The sequence below is a fragment of the Microcaecilia unicolor genome, chromosome 4 (assembly GCF_901765095.1).
Source record: "Microcaecilia unicolor chromosome 4, aMicUni1.1, whole genome shotgun sequence".
In the NCBI taxonomy this organism is placed as follows: Eukaryota; Metazoa; Chordata; class Amphibia; order Gymnophiona; family Siphonopidae; genus Microcaecilia; species Microcaecilia unicolor.
In genome coordinates this window covers 5913370-5932212 of record NC_044034.1, presented here as the reverse complement: position 1 = coordinate 5932212, position 18843 = coordinate 5913370, and the positions used below count along the sequence as shown (strand labels likewise).

Genomic DNA, 18843 nt, shown 5'->3' with positions numbered 1-18843 from the left:
TGCTGACCCTTAAGAGACGGGTTTGTACTCTCTCCCTGCAAGTCTCCGGTCAAAGCTGTGGCAGTGCAGCAGACCTTGGACAACCTAATCCGCCTGGGGGCGGTCGTTCCGGTGCCAGAAAATCAGATTGGCAAGGGACGTTACTCCATTTACTTTGTGGTACCAAAGAAAGGAGGTTCTGTCCGGCCTATCCTCGACCTCAAAGGGGTCAATCGGGCCTTGAAAGTGCGGCACTTTCGCATGGAGACTCTCCGCTCTGTTATAGCGGCAGTGAAGGCAGGAGAGTTCTTGGCTTCCTTCGACATCAAGGAAGCGTACCTGCATATTCCCATCTGGCCTCCTCATCAACGCTTTCTGCGTTTTGCAGTCCTGGGACGACACTTCCAGTTCAGAGCCCTCCCTTTCGGGTTGGCTACTGCTCCGCGGACCTTTTCCAAAGTAATGGTGGTCATAGCGGCCTTCCTGCGAAAGGAAGGAGTTCAAGTCCATCCTTATCTGGACGACTGGTTGATCCGAGCCCCCTCTTATGCAGAGTGCGGCAAAGCTGTGGACCGGGTAGTTGCTCTTTTGAGCTCCCTGGGATGGATCATCAACTGGAAGAAGAGCCAGCTGCGCCCGACTCAGTCCCTGGAGTATCTGGGAGTTCGATTCGACACCCAAGTGGGCAGAGTGTTTCTGCCAGACAATCGGATTGTCAAACTTCAGGCTCAGGTGGACCAGTTCCTAGTAGCCTCTCCTCTTCGGGCTTGGGACTATGTGCAGCTGTTGGGCTCTATGACGGCCACGATGGAAGTAGTGCCCTGGGCCAGGGCTCATATGAGACCACTACAACACTCTCTGCTGCAGCGCTGGACTCCGATGTCGGAGGATTATGCTGTGCGCCTTCCCTTGGACCCAGCAGTGCGCAAGGCGCTGAGCTGGTGGATGCAGACAGACAAGTTGTCTGCGGGAATGCCTCTGGTGACCCCAGAGTGGATTGTCGTCACGACGGACGCCTCTTTGTCGGGCTGGGGAGCCCACTGTTTGGGAAGGACAGCGCAGGGGCTCTGGTCTTCTGCAGAGGCAAAGTGGTCTATCAACCTCCTGGAACTCAGAGCCATTCGGTTGGCGCTTTTGGAGTTCATCCCGGTACTGGCCTTGAAGCCAGTACGGGTCCTGTCGGACAATGCCATGGCTGTGGCCTATGTCAACCGCCAGGGAGGTACCAAGAGCGCCCCTCTAGCCAAGGAGGCCATGAATCTATGCCAGTGGGCGGAAGCGAACCTGGAACAGCTGTCAGCGGCCCACATTGCTGGAGTCATGAATATCAAGGCGGACTTTCTCAGTCGCCATACCTTGGAGCCCGGAGAGTGGCAACTATCGGCTCAGGCGTTCTTGGACATCACGAAGCGCTGGGGCCAGCCGAGCCTAGATCTGATGGCGTCATCGGCCAATTGCCAAGTGCCGCGCTTTTTCAGCAGAGGATGGGACCCTCGATCCCTGGGAGTAGATGCTCTTCTCCAACAGTGGCCGACACAAGAGCTTCTCTATGTGTTCCCGCCCTGGCCCATGCTGGGCAGGGTGCTAGACCGGGTGGCAAAGCATCCGGGCCGGATAATCCTGGTGGGTCCAGATTGGCCCAGATGTCCCTGGTATGCGGACTTGATCAGGCTCTCAGTCGACGATCCTCTGCGGCTGCCTGTGGAGCAGGGCCTGTTACATCAGGGTCCCGTGGTGATGGAGGATCCCTCCCCCTTTGGTCTTACGGCCTGGCTATTGAGCGGCAGCGTCTGAGAAAGAAGGGCTTCTCAGACAAGGTTATCGCCACTATGTTGAGAGCGAGGAAGCGCTCTACTTCTACTGCTTACGCCAGGGTTTGGCGTATCTTTGCAGCGTGGTGTGAAGCAGGCTCACTTTCTCCCTTCACTGCTCCAATTTCTTCAGTGTTGGCGTTCCTGCAAAAAGGTCTGGAGAAAGGCCTGTCGCTCAGTTCCCTTAAAGTCCAGGTAGCGGCTCTGACTTGCTTCAGGGGCCGCCTGAAGGGTGTTTCCCTGGCTTCTCAGCCAGATGTGGTGCGCTTTCTCAAAGGAGTTAATCACCTGCGCCCTCCTCTGCACTCTGTGGTGCCTGCGTGGAATCTCAACCTGGTGCTAAGAGCATTGCAGAAGCCGCCTTTTGAACCCTTGTCGAGGGCATCTCTGAAAGACCTGACGTTGAAAGCAGTCTTTTTGGTGGCTATCACTTCAGCCAGAAGAGTTTCCGAGCTCCAGGCACTCTCATGTCGAGAGCCTTTTCTGCAGTTCACTGAGGCAGGAGTGACTATTCGCACAGTGCCTTCCTTCCTGCCCAAGGTGGTTTCTCGCTTCCATGTGAATCAGCAGCTCTGTCTCCCTTTCTTTCGGAGGGAGGACTACCCAGAGGAGTACTCTGCTCTCAAATATCTGGATGTGAGACGGGTCATCATCAGATACTTGGAAGTGACCAATGATTTCCGGAAATCGGATCATCTGTTTGTCCTGTTTGCAGGTCCTCGTAAGGGTCTGCAGGCTGCTAAGCCTACAGTGGCAAGATGGGTCAAGGAAGCCATTGCAGCGGCTTATGTGGCCGCGGGGAAGATGCCGCCTATCCAGCTGAAGGCTCACTCCACAAGAGCTCAGGCGGCCTCGATGGCAGAGGCCGGGTCCGTCTCCTTGGAAGAGATATGCAAGGCGGCAACTTGGGGATCGGCCCATACATTCTCCAAGCATTACCGCTTGACTGTGGCTGCTCGGGCGGAGGCCCGGTTTGGAGCCACAGTGTTGCGGACAGGGATTTCAAGGTCCCGCCCTGGGTGAGTACTGCTTCGGTACATCCCACCAGTCTATGGATTGATCAGCTTGATGATATGGAAGGTAAAATTATGTATCATACCTGATAATTTTCTTTCCATTAATCATAGCTGATCAATCCATAGCCCCTCCCAGATATCTGTCCTGTTTATATTCTGGTTGAATTTTAGGTTCAAGTTTAGTCTTCAGTTACTTCAGGAGGACTTCGTGTTCAAGTTTTTTCACTTGGATCCTACAAGAGTTGAGACGAGTTTGTGTAACAGTGAGCTGCTGCATTCCTCTCCCCTCCGTTTTACGGGGCTGGATTGAGACATAAATTCTGCCGGCACTCCCTCCCGCTTCGTGCGGCTGTAGGGCAGCTTTGTACCCCTCCCGCTTCGGCGGTGTTAGGGTCAGTCAGCTCCTCCCGCGGTTGCGGTTGCAGGATAAGCCAGATCCCCCCGCATCGGCGGGTGTGGTGTCCCTCCCCCGCTCCACGGGGATGAGCTGGACGGATTCCCCTCCCCCGTTTCGGCGGTGGTGAGCTGGGCAGAGTGTCCCTTTGTGGGTGTAATTCTCTAAGTGCTGAGTCCTGCGGATGGAGCTTTGATATCGACATACTGAGGAGTTTCCGGCAGCACATGACCACATATAGGGAGGCAAAAGTTTGCTCTCTATCTCCACCTGCTGGTAGATGGACACAACCCACCAGTCTATGGATTGATCAGCTATGATTAATGGAAAGAAAATTATCAGGTATGATACATAATTTTACCATAAACCAGATGCACAGTTATCCCTGAATCTGGAGGCATTTTCATAACTGTGGACCATACACATCCCCTGGGCTGCTGGAATTGGCAATATTGTTGCAGCTTTACTTGTGTTGATCTGCAGATTTTTGTTAGTGAACCACCAGTATCATATCTGTTCTGTTCTGCTTTATGCTCAGGAAAAGCATCAAGAAGCTAGTGTTAAAAAACCTGAATAGCAGCAGCCTGTACTCGTCAGTCTGTCGAGAGTCTGATGACCTACTTTCTCCTCCGGAGAACTCCGAGAATGGAGAACGGTATGTACTAATTTCTCTTTGCGTGTTAACCCAACTATACAGAAGCCAAAGAGGGCAGGGTTAGAGATCTGGGGATGGATTTGGGGGTTCTAAATAACCATTAAAAAGTTTAGGTAATTAAATATGAGCTCAAATAGTAAGTACATCAGAACCTTTGTTTTCTTGATACATTTTTGAAAGTCTAATCTGATTGTCTCCATTTTTTTGCATGTACATAAATTTATTGCCATGTATTCTTTATGAATATCCCAGTTCCTTTGCATATACCAGATTACTCCAAGTAAATGGCTTATATCTCTCTACCAGTAGATGGAGATAGAAATAGAGTTTTGTAGTCCCTGTATAGTGTACGGCAGATGTTACTGATTTTTGTTCTGTGGTAGTAGTATTGTGTCCCTGTATGAAGCAATATCCTTAGAACATAAGACCATATTAGAACATACGAGTAGCCATACTGGGTCAGCCAAAGATCCATCTAGCCCAGTATCCTGTTTTCCAAACAGTGGCCAAACCAGGTCAGGTCACAAATACCTGGCAGAAACCCAAATTGTTCAGCAAAGAGTTCCAGAGCTTAACTATTTGTTGAGTGAAAATATATTTCCTCCTATTTATTTTAAAAGTATTTTCATGTAACTTTCTCGAGTGTCCCCTAGTCTTTGTACTTTTGCAACAAGTAAAAAAATCGATTTACTTCTACTCGTTCTACATCACTCAGGATTTTGTAGACATCAATCATATCTCCCCTCATCTGTCCCTTTTCCAAACTGAAAAGCTGTAACCTCCTTTCCTCATATGAGAGGAGTACCATCCCTTTTATCACATTGGTCGCTCTTCTTTCAACCTTTTCTAATTCTGGCTTTTTGTGCTTGTTGGGGCTCTCGATGAGGTGCCGTAGCCTCTAAAGTGACCATTGTTTGGTGGAATAAGGAGGCCATAGCGTTGACTTGTTAGCTTCGTGGAAAGATGGTTCCAGAAATCTTGAAAGTGCATTCCACTAGGGCGCAAGTTTTTTCCTGGGTGGAATGTTCCTTGGTGGCGTGCCTCAACATTTGCAAAGTGGCTACTTGGTCTTCCCTGCACACTTTTTCACATCGCTACCTTGTTGGATGTTCAGGCGCGCTGGGACTCGGGGCTTGGGCTCTGGGGTCCGGGCTTTGGGAGTCCCACCCATGAGGTCACTGCTTTGGAACTGCCCATCTGTGACAGTCTAGAGGGATGCTTTGGATGGAGAAATTAGATCGTATCTGCTAATGTACTTTCATTTCGTCCCTCTATACCGTCAGAGCCCACCCAGAGTTTGGGGAGTCTTTGTCCTGTGTTTTTAAGGGTGGTGAAAGGCGGTTGCAGAGTGTATATGTGACTTGCGTAGAAGATAGCTTTAAGAACCATATTTAGAATAAAGAAAACAACTTTTGTCCTGGGTGCATAGTGCTATAATTGGGAACGGAGCTTCTTCGGGAGTTGCTCTTCAGCTTATTCCCTTCTATTGTTTGTGGTCTCGTTGCCTGTTCTGCTTTGCTATTCGTAGACTGACTTTCAAGGGTCTACACAGCCTACTTACATGCCTACTAGAAATTCAGTGTATTCTCAGTCTCCATCTGCTGGTAGGAGTGCATAAGCTATCTGTGAAAGTCTAGAGGGACTAAAGGAAAGTAAATTAGCAGGTAAGATCTAATTTCTCCTTTTCCTACTGCTTTATAGAGATTTATAGAGTAATCATAGTAATGAAAATGGGTACAGGAAGTTCATCAGAGTTTTCTCCAGTGTTGCACCTTGGGATATGTCACTTAGTCATGTGAATAACTTCTTGGTTATTCACCTTTGTTCTAAATCTGAATTTCCCAAGTTGAACTTGAAGCTTTTGTTCCAAAAACGATAGGATATTGCATCATGCACATAGGTAGCTTCCGACTTGGCTTTCTTCTTTCTTCCTAATATTTTTGGTGGGCAGTTAGATGTTTGAACTAGGATGGGAAAGGAAACAATCTTGTTGGGTGAATCATAAGTCAGCTGTAGCTCTCTCACTTTACAGGTATTTATTTTTCCTGAATAAGCCACGCTATTATTTAGAGTACCCTAACTTCTGACTGGTTCTAATATGTTTGTGTCCTCTTCCTAGTTCGTTGGAGAATCACAAACAGGATGAAGAGGAGGAGGATGCAAATGAGGTGACCAGGTTCTACACTAATCCCATCGCTAAACCCATCCCACAGACTCCTGAAAACAAGCACTTAAACAACGTGGATGATACAGTCATTGCACTGAACCTGCCTAGCAGCTTGCGCAATGGGCTAGAAGGAAGCAGTGAGGATGCTTCAATCAACGATGAATCCCTGCAGGATGAGCGAGATGACGAGCTGGACAGCAATTACGCACCACACCCTGCAGGTGAGCGTACAGCTACTCTGAAACAAGGCAGCATTGAAGCCATTAAAGGCTTTGAAGTATGGTGGGCCATTGTGGTTGGGTAGATGGGAAGGCAGTGCTGCACTCACTTTCTGTGTCTGCTTTGTTTTCATCAATAGGTTTGTCGGTGCTTCTCAAACCAGTCCTCAGGGCGCATACACGTCAGTCATGTTTTTAGGATATCCCCAATGAATTTTCATGCATATTTCTTGATATTCTTGAAACCCGATTGGCTGGAGTGAGAATCACTGGTCTGAGTACTAAGTTGATGAATTTTTTTTCTCTTGTCCTCTTCCTTACTTTGGGTCATATGATTTTACTGCTTAGTTTAATTCACATTTTTGGAAAATGTGTGCTGAAATTATTTCCTAGCAGCATCTGATTTTGTTGTAAGTCCTTTGTCCTTTCCAATTATAGGTATTATTTTGACACGAGTGGGCTACTACACCATTCCGTCTTTAGAGGAGCTGGCCAAAATGACAGATGAGAACGGTGTGTGCCTTGTTAAAGACTTCACCATTGGGCGTAAAGGTAAGGATGGCTCCTCTGAGTTGAGCTTGTGGTTCACTAAGTTGTAGATGAAAATGCCAAATGAATGTTGCATAAAAAGTGTGTATGCTCCAAGCTAAAATATTGCCTTGTGTGCGAAATGAAGCAGAGAGGCATTTCTTTGCTTGGTCTTTATGCAGGCTTGCAAAGCCTTGTGAATTGGTAAGCCTTTTCAGCTTGGTGCAGTCTTAAACAGCTGCAGTCATTTTTATCTTATTTAAAAATTTATAAACCATACAATCTGCCATTCTTGGTGAGGTATAAATGTGTATACTACTTTCTGAAACACTTTTGAACCTGAAGTGTGGCCTCTTTCAGTTCATTTACTAGTGAGTGAAATACTAAATATTAGTTTTCCCTGCCTTCAACTCCAAATACTACTACTACTTAACATTTCTAGAGCGCTACTAATATTGATCTGTAGGTGCCGATGGCTCAGATACCTTGAGCCCCATGTACTTTACCTATTTTTTTCTGCCACAATACTACAGATATGACTAATAGACTTACAGGAATTTACTGATTATTTACAAAATTCTTATACCTCTTGAAACAGCAGAAGCAATGCGCCCATTAATACCATTAAAAAAGAAAAAAAAAAACTACTAATCACTTCTATAGCTCTGTTTGACATACATACAATACTGTGTACACATTATAAAACAGCTTCTCTCATTTCCCCTCTGTCTACTCTCAAACCCTTTAACCAGCAGTAGAGGCAGTCCCAATTCAGAGCATCTCCCTACCTTGGAAATACCCAGGTCTAAAACTATGTAGTACTCTGTAAAAAGTTAAAATCCAATAGCAGCTCAACCAGAACTTCATTCCATAATAGTAGGAGAGCTCCTGAAATACGATTTTGTGCTTAGCCTTATTGACAAAACAACTTGAATGATGGCACCTTCAATTATGCCCCTTGGCTAGACCAGTACTCTCGGGCACATATTTCAACTTTTGTGGCAGGTATACTGGTCCTTCACTCTGCAAGATGCTGAAAACAAGAGAAACAAAACAAGTCCTGGCTGTTGCAGGCAGCCAATGGAGTTCCTTCAGCAAAGAACAGCTACCAAGCGTTAATCTGAATGTTAACGCACATAAAATATGCAGACAGGTAGGCTGGAGTGTAAATTGTAAGGGGATTCGACTGTACAAGAACAGTGCTGGGCAGACTTCTACGGTCTGTGCCCTGAGAATGGCAAGGACAAATCAAATTCAGGTATAAAGTATCACATACCATGTAAAATGAGTTTATCTTGTTGGGCAGACTGGATGGACGATGCAGGTCTTTATCTGCCGTAGCAAGGGCGGGGTGGTGGGGGCGGTCTGCCCCAGGTGCATGCCGCTGGGGGGGGGGGGGGGGGGGGGGGTGTCGGTTCCGCTGGTTTCCTGCTCCTTCTGCCCCGGAACAGGTTACTTCCTGTTCTGGGGCAGAGGGAGCAGGGAGCCGGCGGGGGTGGCGCCCCCCCCAGCGGCGTGCACATGGCAGGCAAGAATGCACTTGGGGGTGGGGGGGCTTGGTTGATGCGCCGAGGGGGGGTGTCATGCTGCCCCCGGGGGGGGGGTGCGCAGCGGCAAACCGCCCTGGGTGGCAGCCGCCACTGCTACTAGGTATAGAAGGCTGCAGATTCTAACTTCAAAAAGTTGTTTCTTGTGTTGAGGAGATGTGATAGATGTGGATAATGCTCACAATGACGGGAATACTGAGTTGAATGATGGCTTATGGTTGAATATGGAATGAAAGCTGAGAACTAGCTAAGACTAATAATATATGGAGCCTATGTACTAAGTTGTATTAAGGTTTTTACAGTTCACGTGGTTTAACTGCAAACCTTAACCTGTGGGAGCTGCATACCTCCAAAGAAACTGTTGGGGGCATTCCCTGCACTTAGGAAAAGGCAGCACTCTACCAGAACCCTTATCCACACTCTTATCACCTCTCGTCTTGATTATTGTAACCTGTTTCTCACCAGCCTCCCTCTTAGCCATCTCTCTCCTCTTCAATCAGTCCAAAACTCTGCTGCGCGACTCATTTTCCGCCAAAGTTGCTATGCTCACATTAGCCCCCTCCTTAAGTCACTTCACTGGCTCCCTATCCGTTTCCGTATTCAGTTCAAGCTTCTCTTATTAACCTATAAGTGTATTCACTCTGCCACTCCCCAGCACCTCTCCACTCTTGTCTCTCCCTATGCCCCCCCCTCGGGTACTCCATTCTGAAGATAAATCTCTCTTATCTGTCCCCTTCTCCTCTACTGCTAATTCTAGACTTCGTTCCTTTTGTCTTGCTGCACCTCACGCCTGGAATTGACTTTCCCGAACCTGGGCGTCTAGCCCCGTCTTTGGCCGTTTTCAAGTCCAAACTTAAAGCCCACCTCTTTACCACTGCTTTTGACTCCTAACCATTACTCACTTGCCCTGTCCTTATCCTCACATAGTACATAGTAACATAGTAGATGACGGCAGAAAAAGACCTGCACGGTCAATCCAGTCTGCCCAAGATAAACTCATGTGTATACCTTACCTTGATTTGTACCTGTCTTTCTCAGGGCACAGACCGTATAAGTCTGCCCAGCAGTTTTTCCTGCCTCCCAACCACCTGTCCCGCCTTCCATCACCGGCTCTGGCACAGACCGTATAAGTCTGCCGTCCCCTATCCTCGCCTCCCAACCACCAACCCCTCTTCCCCCCACCTGCTCTGCCACCCAATTGTAGCTAAGCTTCTGAGGATCCATTCCTATTTATTCCCTTACCCTTATTTGTTCTGTCTGTTTATCTGTCTTATCTAGATTGTAAGCTCTTTGAGCAGAGACTTTCTTTTTGTGTATGGTGTACAGCGCTGCGTATGCCTTGTAGCGCTATAGAAATGATAAATAGTAGTAGTAGTAACGAGGACACAATGATTCATCTTGGCTTGTTCAACATAAGAGTAGCCGTTTTGGGACAGACTAATGGTCTGTCTAGCCCATTATCCTGTTTCCAACAGTGGCCAAGCCAGATCACAAGCACCTGTTATAAACCCAAATTGTGGCAAGAATCCATGCTACTAGTCCTAGGGCAAGCAGTTGCTTCCCCATGTTTGTCTCAATAGCAGAGTATAGACTGTTCCTCTGAGAACGTGTCCAAACTTTTTAAAAACCCAGATATGCTAACTGCTGTTGCCACATCCTTCGACAGAGTTACAGAGCTTATTTATTTGTTGAATGAAAAAATATTTCCTCCTATTTGTTTTTTAAAGGATTTCCATGTAACTTCCTTGAGTGTCCTCTAGTCTTTGTACTTTTGGAACAAGTAAAAAATCAATTTACTTCTACTCGTTCTACACCACTCAGGATTTTGTAGACCTCAATTATATCTCCCATCATCCGTCTCTTTTCCAAACTGAAAAGCCCTAACCTCCTTTCCTCATATGAGAGGAGTACCGTCCCTTTTATCATTTTGGTCGCTCTTCTTTCAACCTTTTCTAATTCTGCTATATTTATGTTTGAGATACGGTGACCAGAACTGAATGCAATACTCGAGGAGCGGTCACACCGTGGAGTGATACAGAGGCATTATAGTATTTTCAAGATTACCCTAGCTTTTGCATTCTCAGCTTCCAGTAGGCAGCAAAGCTTTTTAGATACTAAATCCTTGAGCCTTGCAATATTTATTAGCAAAATGTTTCCTTAAGTTCCTAGAAAGTTTTATACCATTACACTAGACTATAGCTTGCACATTGTTTAACAGTTAATGGCGTCTCTCATTTCTACATTTGATTTAAATATGACATTTTTTATTTTCTTCACCAGACCATTCCCCCATGAGTGGGTATATCCCTCCTACCAGCAGATGGGGAGACTGAGAGCTACTAGCGATATCACTTTTTATTAGGTCCTGTGCAGTCCTGAGACACTCAGTATTTCTCAGTGTCCTTAGCAAATGATAGATGAATGCTGTACAGGCCTGTGCTAGGAGGCCGTTTTTTGGCTAGCTAAATTAAAATAAATACAAATAAAAATATCTGTATATACCTGTAAAGACAAGTTTGTGTCTTAGTTTCTTGTTTGGGAAAGGGGGGGGGGGAAAGGAACAGAAGCCTGTCTTGTTCTGGGGCAATTCTCTACTTGTTCTGAGCTCTGGGGGTGCAAACTCAGTGTGGTTGGGTCCCTCCCTCCATCTCCCCCCTGTGGCCTTCAGAATCGCTTTGTGCCTCGGCCCTCTCTCCCAGATCCAGAGAGGGGTTCCTTGAGAGCCCCTGTGGTTGGGAGTGGTTCAACTGCACTACAAGAAAACAAAAAGGGACTTTGTGTACTTAAGATCCTTCCTGAGTTGGGTTCTTGCCCTGTGAGGTGGTCCGGGCAGGAACCCAACAAGATTTCAAAAGGGATGTGGATCTCCAGGTTTCACAAAGACGCCAAACTTTAGAAAAGGCAGGTAAGTGTCTACGCCTCAATGTAGTCAGTTTGGACATTTGGAAAACAAAATAACTTTTGGAGAACTTGAGACATAGATGACATTGACTGTTCACAGGATTGAGCCAGTGCCAATTTTCCTGCGGTAAACACCTGTATTGCCAGTTTATGGTGTTTCACTGTCACCTCCTGGTGCTTAAAATGCTGGTTGAGGGTAGGGTGCATGTAAAATTTGGCGGATTAAGGCCCAGATGCACTAAACGTTTTTCATCGTTAAATGAGCCCTTAAGGAAGAATTTCCGATCCTTTCCATGCACTAAAGCCTATTTTTCGACGGTAGTAGCAGCTAACGAAAACGGAATGTAGATGAGCAATTAGTGTGAAAACCCCATTGAAACGACATGCACTAACCTTTTCCGATTGCCTTTACGCAGGAAAAAGGCAGGAAAACTAACGAGAGGTCTGGACCTCTCGTTAGGACAGCTCTGTGCCAGGAAAAAGTGTTAAGTGAAAAAATAAACAAACTTTGAGCCAATCCCAGCGCATTAGCAGAGCTAAAAGCGCTGTGATTGGTCCAAAGGACCTCAGAAAACACATAAAAAAATAAAAATAAAAAAAGGATCGGGAGGGGGCAAGGGCGCTCATCAGGAGCGTCCTGTACGGACGGCCTTGCCCCCCCCCCGCTGCTCCCCGCTGCTCCCCCCACCCCGAAAAAGCAAACTTCTAGAAGCCCCTGCCCCCCTCCCTTCCTCACTACTCTGTCACCTCAGCTCCGCCTCCCGACATCCTCCGTCCGCGCCCCGCCCCCTTTTGGGGTCGTCGCCGCCATTCCCCTCCTCCATCGGGCCCCCCTTCCTCTTACCGGGCCCGTGCAGCGCCTCTCTCCTCTGTCCGAAGGCGCTGCACGGGCAAGAAGAACGCTGAATCAGCTGATGCCTGCCTTCGCGATGGCGCGTCTTTCTCCTGCTGCGCCCGCCCCTGTCTGACGTCAGTAACCTACGTAGGTTACTGACGTCAGACAGGGGCGGGCCCAGCAGGAGAAAGACGCTCTATCGAAGCTAGGCGAAGGCAGGCATCAGCTGATTCAGCGTTCTTCTTGCCCGTGCAGCGCCTTCGGACAGAGGAGAGAGGCGCTGCACGGGCCCGGTAAGAGGAAGGGGGGCCCGATGGAGGAGGGGAATGGCGGCGACGACCCCAAAAGGGGGCGGGGCGCGGACGGAGGATGTCGGGAGGCGGAGCTGAGGTGAGAGTAGTGAGGAAGGGAGGGGGGCAGGGGCTTCTAGAAGTTTGCTTTTTCGGGGTGGGGGGAGCGGCGGAAAGTGGGGAGCAGCGGGGGGGGGGGGGCAAGGCCGTCCGTACAGGACGCTCCTGATGAGCGCCCTTGCCCCCTCCCGATCCTTTTTTTATTTTTATTTTTATTTGGGAGCCATGTGCTTGCGATTTGACTGTGTTTTGAACGTTTCTGGCATGCGCAGAGCAGCCAGCATAACGCTTGGCTGCTTTGCGCATGCTTTACGAGCCGATTACCGACGGGGATTGGTGCATCGTTCTTTCCAATACCGCACCAAACTTTTTGGGGCTGTGTTTTTGGAGCATGCTTCGTTATTTTAAATTCGGTAAAGGTTTTAACGTTTCTGATTTTTTTACGTTTGCTTGATGCATCTACCCCTAAGTCCCAAAAGAAGTCTAGTAAAGCTGTGCCTTTGGACGAGTCCATCAAATATGATAAAATATACTCCAATTATCACAGTTTCTCCCTCACTGATCAGAGGCTTGAGGGTACATCTAAAGCAGCCTGTCCAGAGTATACCATCTAAAAATTTTTAAAACCAATTTCAACTAAGTTACTTGCTGTAGATATGTTAAAGAGATATGTAAAACACTTTTCCCAACAGTCTACATCATAAGTATGATTAAGATCATTGTCCCATTTAGAAATATATTTTTGCAAAGGGGTATGATACAGCAATAAGGCCAGGTACAAGCAAGAAATACTACCCTTATCCCCTCCACTCTATAGCCCTTTCCATCAGTTTCCTCCAGGTTCAGATCTCCCCGGGCCCTACACTAGACAAAATCCTGAACCTCTGTATAATGAAACGACTCTCACTTCTAAGCCATAGTCATCTTGAAGGTTAAGAAGGAAGCTAATTCCCCCTCTTCCCAGAACTGCCCTAAGTATGCAAGCTCCTAGATGTCCAGCACTTATGAACTGCATTTCTCAATCCAGGGGGGGGGGGGGGGGCATATTGGAGTACTACCTGGAGATGATAAAGACACTCTGTAAAAATTTAGTACGAGCAATTTCACCAGGTGGTCAGGGAATGACCAGTACCTACAGGGACCCTATGAATAGTCACCAGTTGGTCTTTTTTTGTAACCAAGGTACTGCCCACAGTGGGTGGGGGGGGGGGGGGCAACCCAACCCAACCCCAACCCCATCCCGTTCCCAATGAAGCCATAATTTTTGGGTACCCGGGATCCAGTCCGCCAAGATGCGGAGCTGTGCCACCTGATAATAAAGCAGGAAGTTCAGGACACGCATTCCCCCCTCACCTCCCTTAAGTATGGGCCGATAAAGCACCTTTCTACTCACCTGTGGAGGGTGCTTCCACCAAATAAAAGCAAAAACCTTCCAATTTAATGTCATAAAGAACCACTTAGGAATAGATAAAGGGAGGGCCAAAAATAAATAAGCAGTTTAGGCAAAAGTATATTTTCACTGCCTGAATTTGGCTGATCCAAGAGATAGTAAGACCCTCCCATTTCTTCAATTCCTCCAGTAAGTCCCTTAATTTAGGGGGAAAATTTGCTTGATAGAGACCGTCCATAGTAGCAGTAACATGTACCCCGAGGTATTTAATAGACTGGCATGCCCAAGGGAACACAACATTTTGCTTCCGGTGAGTAAGGTTGACTTAAAAAACTCGATACCTCTCTATATTGCTGCAAAACCCCAGTACTCTTTGAAGTGATGACAAGTGGTCCATCAGAGTAAGTTCAGAGGGACACTGGAACAACAACCGAATTTCCACATCGACTCTAATCATTTGGGCCAAGGGTTCAGTACCGAAAGCAAACAGTAGGGAAACTACACAACCCTGGCGAGTGCCATGATGGAGTTCAAAGGGTTTGATTAACGCTTCATTAATTTTTAAGCTCACCACAGGACACTTATACAACAAAGAGACCCAATTAAAATAACGGTTGGCTGTGCCCAATGTGCTCAACACTAAAAACATGAACTAGAGGACATGAATTGAGGTTGAAGAGGGGCAGACTCAGGAGTAATGTGAGGAAGTATTTTTTCACGAAAAACGGTGGTGGATACATGGAATGCCCTCCCGCTGGAGGTGGTGGAGATGAAAACGGTAATGGAATTCAAACATGAGTGGGATAAACACAAAGGAATCCTGTTTAGAAGGAATGGATCCATGGAATCTTAGCGGAGATTGGAGATTGGGTGGTGAAGCCGGTAATTGGGAATCAAAACCAGTTACTGGCAGACTTCTACGGTCTGTGCCCTGATGTAAACTGATGTGACTGGAGTGTAAATTTTAATGGGCTTCAACATTAACTTCAGACATTTTAGTACAAGAACAGTGCTGGGCAGACGTCTACACTCTGTGCCCTGAAAATGGCAACAACAAATCAAACTCGGGTATACATATAAAGTATCACATACCATGTAAATGAGTTTATCTTGTTGGGCAGACTGGATGGATCGTACAGGTCTTTATCTGCTGTCATTTACTATGTTACCTTTCAAAATCCTTCTCCACATCAAAGGACAGCAACAGAGTGGGTGCATTGTCCGTTTGCACCTGCTGTATCAAATGAAGCAGACATCGCATGTTGTCAGATGTTTGCTGGCCTAAAATGAAATCCACCTGATCTTTTTGAAAGTATTTCTTTGTAATTTCATTGAGTGCCCCCTGGTCTTTGTACTGTTTGAAGGAGTGAAAAATTGATTCACTTTTACCCGTTCTAGATCACTCAGGACTTTTGTAGTCTTTAATCATATATCCCTTGGCCAACTCTTTTTGCAAGCTGAAGAGGCCTAATCTCTTTACCCTTTTCTCACATGCAGGAGTCCCATCTCCTTTATTGTGGTCGCTCTTCTTTGAATCTTTTCTAATTCCACTATATCTTTTCTTTTTTTTTTTTTTTTTTGCGATACAGCGACCAGAATTGAAAGGAATACTCAAAGTGGGGGCTCACACCATGGAGCAATACAGAGGCATTATAATAATCTTGGTCTTATTTTACATTCTTTTTCTAATAATTCCTATCATCCTGTTTGCTTTTTTGGCTGTTGCTGCACACTTGGCAGAATATTTCAGTGTACTGTCTACAGTGACACCTAAATCTTTTTCTTGAGCGCTGACTGCTAAGGTGGGCTCTAGCATCACATAACTATGATTCGGATTATTCTTCCCAATGTGCATCGCTTTGCATTTATCCACATTAAATTTCATCTGCCGTCTTCCTGCATTTTTGCACAATCCACATGTGTTTTAACAACTTTGAATAGTTTTGTGTTATCTGCAAATTTAATCACCTCACTTGTTTCGAATTCCACATAATTTATAAATGTTAAATAGCACCAGTCCCAGTACAGATTCCTGAGGCATTCCAATATTCTCTTCCTCCATTGAAAAAAATGGCCATTTAACCCTACCCTCTGTTTTCTGTCTAGTAACCAATTCCTAATCCACACCAGAACTTTGTCTCCTATCCCATGACTCTAATTTTCTCAGGAGTCTCTCATGAGGAACTTTATCAAAAGCTTTCTGAAAATCTAGATGCACTACATCAATTGGCTCACCTTTTATCCACGTGTTTATTCACGCCTTCAAAGAAATGAAGCAAATTGGTGAGGCAAGACTTCCCTTGGCTGAACCCATGCTGACTCTGTCCATTTATTTATTTATGCATTTGTGTTTATTTTTTACCAAGAAATTGCAAGTATAATTAGCAATACAAAAGAAATAGAACCTCATTAGCAACATGCCCACATCATGAGGAAGATCATTAACAATTCAACAGGTAAAAAAAAAAATTGAGTACATAGCTTAAATGTAGTAGAACCCTATGTAACTATCCTAATATGAGGATTTAAAAGAAAGTTAAAAAAAAAATCAAACCTTATCTTTCAAAAAGGTTTCCAAATAAGATGGGTCCAGACAGGTATATCTGTTTTATTTTTATGTGACAAGGTGTTTAGCTGGAAATTGCAAATAAAAAGTGGTGCCCACAGCTAGAACCTTAGCCTCCAACTGTAGATATGGCCTCCGCCTAGGGCTGTTTCCTGATTAAAATTTTGTAATTGCATCATTAATTGCATAAAGTGTCTCCCTCACATTTTCGCCTGTATAATGCAAAGTATAGACTGCAGATGTCAATTCTCAAAACTGCCGGAAGCCTGTTTTCTTCTACATATTCAACCTAGTCAGAAACAAGAAGCTGTGACAGAGGGAGGTGGGACGCGGCAGAAAGGAGGCTTCCGGCTTACAGGCAGGCAGCGTATGGAAATTGCTGCCACTGCTGGGGAACCCATTTGCACATGAGCGACACTTAAGGGAGGGAGATGCAGGACCATGGGAACCCAGCCTGCTCCCCTTCATGCCAGCGATGTTAAAGGTGCAGCACTGCTGGGTGGGCCTGAGCCCAAACTGGGTGGGTCCGGGCTCACCCTAGGCTACGCCCCTGCCCTTGTGGCCTAGGGGGCCCTTTTAAGCTGTGCTCATGTTTTTGCTGGAATAACACAAGTTGTATTATTCAGTTTACATAATAGAGGTGTCTTGCTTTGCATCTCCTTATGTAGCCTGCAGTACCTTAAATGTGTGTTAACGGTAAACTAACTCATGATTTTGACACGTAACATGCAAATATATTGTATATGGTTCCCTTAATGTATGCTATCAACTACCCCTCCCTAGATGAAATCGTATCTAGAGGAAGGTGTGGTGGTTTGCCTGTGACTCGGTATAATTACTAGGGCGCTGGAGTTTTTTGTTTTTCAGGCTGACTTTGGCTTGTGCACTAGTTGTTCTTTGATGAAGACTTTCTGCTCAGGATTAACCATTTCAGTTTTTTGAAATGAATTTGGAGGACCCTAAGGAATTTTTGCATGGACACTTGCACACCTTCCCTGTTCTAATGTGTACAGTTCTGCCTTTTGAAGAACTGTGTGAGAACCAATGTATTTGCCTCCTGCTGTATTGTGTACAGTTTGGTTCATTCAGACGGTCATTTTCTGTGCTTTGTTTTTCAGGCTATGGATCCATCTATTTTGAAGGCGAGGTGAACCTGACTAACCTGAACCTGGATGAAATTGTGCACATCCGCAGGAAGGAGGTTATTGTCTATTTGGATGACAGCCAGAAACCACCGATTGGCAAGGGCCTAAATAGGTAAAACCTTTTCCTTTGTGATGGAATTGAACTAAGTGAAATCCAAATTGTGTTGCACTTGAGTCAGAAGACAGGTCCTCGGACTTCTGTAAATATAAGCTTTTTGTTTTGAAAAAAGGAAGATTACGAGTTGTGGGGGGGGGGGGGGGGGTTGTTTTACTTTATTAATCACTTTTGAAAAGATCAAGTATATGACTGACATGAGTTGAGTGGGACTCTTATTTTCCTTTCTCCTCTGTTAAAAATTTGCTATGGTTATATGTAGGTCTGGATAGGAGCACTGTTGTGCTGGTTTGGTTCTGAGGGTGCAGGTTGTACTGGTTCAGCTGCTCTTTTGTTGTGGCCTGAATCCCACAGACCCAAGCCATGGCTGGGTTCTTACTGGTTGAGTCTTGGAGGTTGTCTTTTTCTCCTAGGGTTTGGTCTGTGGAACATTCCTTGGTTGAGCTGTGTGTGGTTTAGCCAGGGTCTGGCCTCTGTCTCCCCTTTCCCACTCCACCCTCAGTAAAAGCTCTTCAAAAATCAATTAAAACAAAGGTTGGGGAAGGCTTTAGGCAGCCCAGGTTATATATAAATGGAAACCTGAAAGTACAGCTGAAAGGCGGGTTTCCCCTTTAGCTCTGGAGACAAAAGGGCATGGTTGGGGTGGGGAGGGGCTGTCCACTCTTTGACAGTAGCTGGGGAAAGTGTCTGAGGGGGCTAGCAAGCATGCTTCCCTATGATCAAAGACTAAAGCAGCTAGGTTCTTCAGCTTGGAGAAGAAACAGCTCAGGGGAGATAGGCTAGAGGTCTGTAAAATACTGAGTGGAGTGGAACAGGCAGATATGAAACACTTGTTTACTCTTTCCAAAAATACTAGGGCAAAGTGGCATGTAAAGAAGCTACTAAGTAGTAAATTTAAAACAAATCAGAGAAAATATTTATTCATTCAACATGTAATAAACTCTGGAATTCATTCCCAGAGAATGGTAAAAGCAAGGAAACTGGAAAGACGCATGGTCAGCTGACCACTCCGGACCATGCGCGCCGACGACCACGGTGGGGGCAGCCCGCCGACATCCTCATCGGTGGGCCGCCAGTAGAGCTGAGCGACCACGCGACGTCTTCCCCCTTGCTGTTGGAGCGCAACGTCACCCTGACGGGCCTCTCCAGTCTCCAAGTCCCGAGCGATAACTGTTTGACCAACCCCTCCCCTCTACAACGCAGCAGTCTCACCTCAGATTCATACC

At 46.3% G+C, this 18843-nt stretch overlaps 1 protein-coding gene across 2 annotated transcripts in view; it reads left to right on the top strand.

Annotated features, from left to right (window-relative positions):
• The window catches only part of NUP98 (nucleoporin 98), a 215734-nt gene that overhangs the window by 116221 nt on the left and 80670 nt on the right, over window positions 1–18843 (top strand). For both annotated transcript variants that reach the window (XM_030199826.1, XM_030199825.1), the window contains exons 15-18: window positions 3739–3855; window positions 5975–6243; window positions 6679–6792; window positions 17476–17614. In XM_030199826.1, the coding sequence (XP_030055686.1) occupies window positions 3739–3855; window positions 5975–6243; window positions 6679–6792; window positions 17476–17614 (639 nt within the window). The remainder of the gene's footprint in view (window positions 1–3738; window positions 3856–5974; window positions 6244–6678; window positions 6793–17475; window positions 17615–18843) is intronic.